The sequence below is a fragment of the Polistes canadensis genome, unplaced genomic scaffold, assembly GCF_001313835.1.
Source record: "Polistes canadensis isolate GaletaPanama2010 unplaced genomic scaffold, ASM131383v1 scaffold_81, whole genome shotgun sequence".
NCBI lineage: Eukaryota > Metazoa > Arthropoda > Insecta > Hymenoptera > Vespidae > Polistes > Polistes canadensis.
In genome coordinates, this window is record NW_014569628.1 from 223,460 (window position 1) to 231,010 (window position 7,551).

The following is a 7,551-nucleotide window of genomic DNA, read 5'->3' on the forward strand; positions in this document are numbered from 1 at the left end:
TCACATATTATTTAATAATTACAATTGCATATCTTAATTTTTGGTGTGTAAAATGAAAAGGTATTGTTTGAAATGAAAGATAGAATACATTATTTTTTCTCCCCTGGATGTGATTATATCAAAATAAATGTAGTCATCGAAGATTTCGAAATGATCGATAAAACACTGAAGCAATAAAAAAAGAAGAAAAATAGAGAAGATAACTGACGTATGATAGAAAGTTGAAAAGAAACGTACTAACTAACGAACGAATGGAACGGATAGAGAAAGGTACAGGAGGTTAGAAGGAAAAATAGGAAGAAGAAAAAAATCGTGAAAAATGTGTCTCGCTGTGTGCACGTTCAAAGCTTCGAAAGCAGCAGAGAGGTGAGAAAGAAAGATAGAAAGAAAGAAAGAAAGAAAGAAAGGAAGAACGAGTGCAGTGGTCATTGACAGACAGTTTTCTATTTCTGCTTCCATTGTTTTCACCTTCCAAGCCATGGAACATCTCATGATCATGATTCCTCTCTCATTCTATCTTTCTATCTATCTATCTATCTATCTATCTATTTTATCTTTCTATCTTATCTTTCCTTTTTTGCTTCTCTCGACGATATGCCAGTGTACGAGTCACGTCTTTCTCGATGGTTAAAGCGGAAAACTTGAAAGAACATTTTCGTGTGTTGAATTTTAAAGAAGGGGCTGTCTTGTAAGAAAAAGAAAGAAATAAATGAAAACGAGAAGAGAAGGGAAGGGAAGGGAAGGGTAAAGGAAAAAAAAAAAAGAAGAAAAAATTGAACGAGGAAATGGAAGAAAATCTGAAGAAAAATCAATCGGTCCCCATCGTGAGGTGCATAAATTAATTATTAATGAAAAATATATTAAAATACAAATATAGAAAAATAGAAAATATAACACGATGAAAAAAAATATATATATATATTATAACCTTGTTTGAAATACAAAAATTTCTTCTATCGTCGATCGAAGAAACTAACTTATTTATTATATTTAAGTACTTTAAATTCTTTCTTCGTGTTCTGATATTACATTTATAAAGAGTTACTATTACTCGTTTTCTCGAAGAAGAAGAAGAAGAAGAAGTAGAAGAAAAAGTGGAAAAATAAAATAAAAATATAATAAATTTTCTTATAGGACGTTTCACGGACAGTCAACGAGCGTCAACTTTAAATGCAATTGTGAAATAAATGTTAGGGGAAAATAATAAGAGAAATAGGGAGGGAGGGGTAAAAGTACATGGGGGTGAGAAAAACGAGGATTGTAAAAAGATTCTCTCTCTCTCTCTCTCTCTCTCGTATTATAATAGATTTTTCTCGTTGTATATGTTTCTCATCACTATAAAACAAAGAAGAGACAATTCTTTCTCACATTGGTGCAATTGCTACTACTACTACTACTACTACTACTACTACTACTATTGCAATATCATATCACCACCAGTGTTATGCATTGTAGCAAAAGAAAAACCTTCGATTCGCGAATTATCTATAACAACGGGTTGTATAAAAAATGCGAAAGATAAGCAACTGGCAGTAAAAAAAAAAAAGAAAGAAAGAAAAAAAGGTGAAACGTGAAAGATAGAGAGAGAAAGAGAGATAAATATTGAAAAGAAATGGTAAAAAGGAAAAAAAAAAAAAGTAGGAAACAAAAAGGTGGGAATAAAAATTCTCCTCGTCGTTCTTTTTTTGTTGTTGGAATTTTTTTTCTTTCGTTCTTTCTTTCTTTTTTTTTTATCTCTCGTTTTATTTCAGTACGCATCTGACGTTACGGGTAACGCGATAAGGGTAGTTTTATTTGTCGTATATTCCCTCGACGTTTTTACTTTTTAAACAATGTTCATATATATATATATATACATATACATACACACACGTATCTATTTGTTTCATTGATATATAAAAGAATAAAACGATAAAGTTTAAAGGTAAAAAAGATACAAGAAGAATAAGAATAAGAATAAGAAGGGTAACGAAAGTATATATATTCAATGTGTTTAAATAAAAAGAAGAAAAAAAAAGAAGGGGGTAGGAGGAAGAGGGGGTGGATAATACGATGCATATCGAGTAGTAAAAGGATTAGAAGGGTATACTTTCGAGGATAGAATTTTCTGTTTTTGAATGGAGACAGGATAGGTAAACTTAACGGACACATTATGACCCCTTATCTTTTCCTATCCCTTCGATAGATTTTTCAAATCCTTCGGGAAATATCGGTAAGTAAAGGCGAAACGAAACGAAACGAAACGAAACGATTCTTACGACGACTAGAAGTTGCGGATGGATGCAACCCCCTCGTCATCAAATTTATATCCGTCTGATATTTTTCTTCTTATTCGTTATTTCACATATCCTACCACGTCTCTACGACGATATGATTCTATTAAAATTAATACTTAAGGACAAGAATAAGAAAAAAACATCCCCTATCCGAAGATCAAGGCCACGGTTTGGTTTATTTCACTTTCCACCACTTTTATATTTGTTACATTGAAATTTCGCGAGGAAAATAAATTTTCGAAAGTAGTCGTCTCTTGTTTTTCACGACGACGACGACGACGACGACGACGACGACGAATTTCTTGCCAACAAGAATGAAATGCGATTTTGAGAAAAAGAAAAAAAGAATAAAAACAAACAACTCTGAGCGCTATAGTATTTACCGCGATGAAACTAAAGAGAAAAAGTAATAAAAACATATATATATATAGATATAGATATAGATATATGTGAAAGAAAGTGTAGATCGAATAAAATTCAATCAGTCGGAAGAATGCGATTGAATCACCGGAATCACCGAAGTCTTTCGCAGATACGCGAAAACGCGTTTGAGTTTCACGGTAAAAGGAGAGAGAATGAATGGTCCAAAAACTTGATGGTTCAATTAATTTTTCTTTTCTATTTTTTTTTTTTTTCTTTTTTTACCATCACTTCACACTCTACGAATCAAATTTCGTCCGAACGAAAATAGCCGCAGGATCAGTTTTTCCCCGCGTTTTATTATTCAATTATTTTTTATACTTTTCAAATATAAGACCTGTTTTTTTTTTTTTTTTGGTTCTTTGCAATGAAAATTAAATATCTCATTTCCCCGCTGGCGTTTCCCAACGAAAGAGATAACGTCCCTTTACCCATCCCTTCTCTTCTCATCTTTATTTTCCTATATCGAATTATATTATCTTTTCTTTTTCTTCTTTTTTGTTTTTTTCTTTTTTTTAATTTTTTATTAAGATAATGTCGCGTAAAATTGTAGAAATACGTTTTATCGTAATAATTCGTTAGTTGTTAAATCGTAGAAATTTCACGAACTTTGTTATGCAAAATTATATTATACTTTCCCCCTATCACTTATTTTTATATAGATATTTAATAATATTTTTTTAATTCATTGTATTATTCGCAAAGGAAAATATAGATTTCTCTTCGAATAAACGTAAATTATTCTTTGAAAAATTCATTTTATCAAGGACCAAATCGATCATTTCTACCTTTACGAATTATCGAACGAAACGGTACACGTATCCTTACGTCGGTAATACAGAAACTTAGAATTTATCAATTACCTATAAATGAAACTACAGTCGGTAACTTACCATATCTGGATAACAAAATTTATCCAACGAGTTAACTTAACAATTGCGAATAATTGTTACCATAGATTGTATTGACTTTTAATGTAAAAATATAAAAAAAAAAAAAAAACAGGAACCATTGCATTCGTTTACTCTCAAAATGATCATGAATTTAATGAAAAGTAAAGAAATTGCTGATTTTTATTTTCCTACTCCAAAAAAAAAGGAAAGAAAAAAAAAGAAGATAATAAAAAAAAAATGTCGCAGTTCATTAACGAAGTCCTTCGCGTATAGACATAGTCCTTTCTAATCAGATACTCCTAATGAAATATTCGATATTACGTTTATGACCTAGTCCGGACAATTAAGCGAACAAAATTCGTTTGTTGCTAAAAATTCGTTCTATTAAAAATGCAACGTCTACGAGATTAAATGTTTAACTAAAAAGAAAAGAAGAAAAAGAAAAAAAAACAAAAGCCATGTTCATTCCTCGCGTTATAAATCCTAATGAAGAAAAGGTAAAAGTGATTAATGAAAAATTTCGTTTGGTTGCATGGAGCCGAAATAAGAAAGAAAAAAAAATAACGAGAAGAGGCTGATAACGATGTAATCATTTCCGTGAGTTTTTGAAACGAGGCCACGTTGTATCCCAGTCCCTTTTTCTCTCATTCGTCCTCGACCTTCCCTAATTTCTTCATGAATTAAATGCGGATTAGGGTAACGCGTTTATTATTATATTTTTCTTTTTTTTTCTTTCTTTGGTATATATTTTTATTTCCTCGTCACTTTTCGTATTAGAGGGGGAAGGGGGGAATAAGAAAAATAACGTATCGCTTACCCAAGAGTTTTCGTGCTGATAAGACATGTCTTTAAATTTAAGAAACCATTCTTCTTCGTCGACTGCGTTTGAAGACCAGTTGTTCCACCACCACCCTCTGTGCTGTGCTCGTTAGGATCCTCAAGGTCGTCATCGCGTTGTTTAGATTTTCTCGCACGAATGTAAAACCACACTGCCAAACACAATGCCACGATCACTGCTAATGCACCAACTGTTCCAAATACTGCCGTTAAAATCATGTCTCTTCTTTCCATGCCCACCTGTGTGCGAAAAATAATACAAAATATATATTTTTAATAATAATAATTATTAATTAATATTTAATCAGTTATTTCTCTCGTCCAAAATTATATTTATTAATGATAAGGTATCACAGGGAACTTGGACATAAAAAAGAAGCAACTTAGTTAAATTAAGTTCTACTTCTTTTTTATGTCCACGTTCCCTGTGATACCTTATCATTAATAAATATGTTTATGCAAGAAAATTGGACAGAATAAAGAACTAAAACTTTATTTTAATCAAATTGGACATTTCGTCCCTTTATTGGGACTTCTTCAACTGGAAATTTTTTTTTATTATGAATTAAACGAGAAACGTACATTATAAAATATTAAATATTACCTCAATCTCTAACGTTCAGAGTCTATTACATTTTAATAATAATAATAATAATAATGATCGAAATAAATGTTCACCAATGAGATATTACATCAATTGTTCTTGTTCCTTCGATTGTAATTTAAGCACGGTTTAATTGTTCTATGCGCTTTTTTTTTGGGGAGGGGGGGGGGAACCAAAAAAAAATATATATATTATTTATACGTTGGAAAGATATTTATTGTTAATATTTTTATATTGCGATAAAATACGGAAAGTAGAATAAAAAAATGTTAGAAATAAATTGCATCGACCAACCCAAATATCGATATTGTTATTCGAAAGAGTTTATTTCTTTTCTTTTGCCTTTACCACCCCCCCCCCCCCCCCCCCCTTTTGTTGATACGTTTCTCTTTTTTTTTTCTTTTTTTTTTCTTTTTTATTTGCAATTGTTCGACACGACGTTTCGTTCGGTAATATAAACGGTTCGACGTTTAAAACTGACGTGTTGTGTAATATGATATAATAAAAAATAAAATTTGTTTTATCGCATATATAAAAGAATTGAAACCCGCCAATAAAAAATAAAATATGATAGAGAGAGAGAGAGAGAGAGAGAGACCGCGTAAATCAAAACGGATAAAATACGGTTTATACATTTTTACGACAATTTGTTTCGCGATGGTGGGCCCCCTCGCGATTAATCGAATAAAAAATAAAAAAAAAAACAACAACAACAAAAATGATTTTCAACTTATATTTAAATTCGCTATATTTTAATTCACGAAAAAAAAAAAAACAAAACAAAAATTAATCTACCTGTTACGCTGTCGTAGGGGGGAAAAAAATTGCATCTTTTAGAAAAAAAATTATCCGCAATATAAATTTATCTACAAAAACGGTCAATCCTTTTTCATGACATTTAAACGTGAAAACAATAAAACGTTAGATAATTTGTTTTCCCTAATCAAAAAAAACAAAAAGAAAAAGAAAAAAATCACAAAAGAAACATAATTCGAAATTCTCGTTCTATCTAACTTTCCTATTTAACTTAAAACCCTTCATTCCCTTTTTTTCAACGATACTATCACTCAACGCATTCGTTCGTTCGTTCATTCAAACGAGTATCTCAATAATCTCCTATCGATCTTGTTCTTTTCTTTTTTATCTATTTTTCTTTTTACAAATCTTCGAAAGAACATCGAATAAAATAAATCTTACGTTGATTGGATTTAATCGTAAAGAGTCGTCGTCTCGTTGTTAAAGATAATAAAACAAAACGAAAACGTTTTCTCCTTCTAGCACCCCCACCCGACTCCACACCCTCCCCGTTTTTATCGAAAGTCAATATACGCAAAATCACGCTAATTAAAAGGGTATTTAGTTGAAAACTAAAGCTAGGCACGCAAGTTACTAACTATATATAACTATACACACATATATATGTAAAGGAAATGTATTCCTTTGATGTGTTTTGTCGCACTTCAAGCAGCTCTCGTTGGAAGGATCGATTAATAAAATCGGTAGAAAGAAATGAGTGGCGATTGATAAACAAAGGAAGGGAGAGAATACAAGGTAAAGCAGATGTGAAAAGGAGTGAAGAATATTCGTTATAAATATAAATAAATAAACTGTTTAGAATAAGTGGGAATAATAAACTTTAATTGTCGTTTTTTTGGTTTTCAGGTAAGGGTATTTAGATATAGTGATTGATGTAATTAAATAATGTACATAATAAATAGCAATTTGAATTTTGGTTTTTAGAAAAACAAATTTTAGTTTGTTGGTTATCCTCACTTAATAATAAGAGTTTTAGTCTTATATATATATACATTTACGACAATTTTTTTTTTTTTATATAAATATATATATATATATATATACATATATTATATACAGTAGTTCTCTTCTACCTAGCTACTCGAAACTCGTTCGGTACGTAAATATACAAGTTCCAAGTGACTTTGTGAGCATATGTAGAACGGGGTGTCAAGTGCACTTCTTTCGAGTGCACTATACCTGACTCACCCCGAGATGCCTGACTTTAAACGTGTAACAGAGATGGTAGAACCTACAAATAAGAAGAAGAAAAAGTAGTAGTAGAAGAATAAGAACGAGAAGACAAAATGAAATGGAAAAAGAATAAAAGAAGGATTTAGGTGAAGAATAAAAGATGATTGGATGATTGTTAACGATATATATAAATATTACGTTTTATTTCTTTTTGTTGTTTTTTTTTCTTTTTTATCTTGCACTAAGGTGGCGTCACTAAAGTGGTTAAAGAAAAACATAACTGTATCGTAGTTATTCTTATTATATCCTGGAAAATCGAATTCAATCTTCTTCGAAGCCAAGAACTACCATTTGACCCCACCCATTCTACCCCCACCCCCATCGTCATACTCCACGGATGAAGACGATAAGCCGCTTGCAACAGCACTCGGACGATAGGGGACCACTTTTGCACCACTCGAAATGACATTCTAGGAATTTTCCAATCTCACTTTTGAAAGAGAGAGAAAAAAAACACACACACACACACACA

At 31.2% G+C, this 7,551-nt stretch overlaps 1 protein-coding gene across 4 annotated transcripts in view; it reads right to left on the reverse strand.

The window, feature by feature from the left end:
- The window catches only part of LOC106786760 (synaptotagmin-7), a 150,874-nt gene that overhangs the window by 102,771 nt on the left and 40,552 nt on the right, over positions 1 to 7,551 (reverse strand). For all 4 annotated transcript variants that reach the window (XM_014748510.1, XM_014748509.1, XM_014748506.1 and 1 more), the window contains one exon: positions 4,407 to 4,666. In XM_014748510.1, the coding sequence (XP_014603996.1) occupies positions 4,407 to 4,660 (254 nt within the window). In that variant the 5' untranslated portion in view covers positions 4,661 to 4,666. The remainder of the gene's footprint in view (positions 1 to 4,406; positions 4,667 to 7,551) is intronic.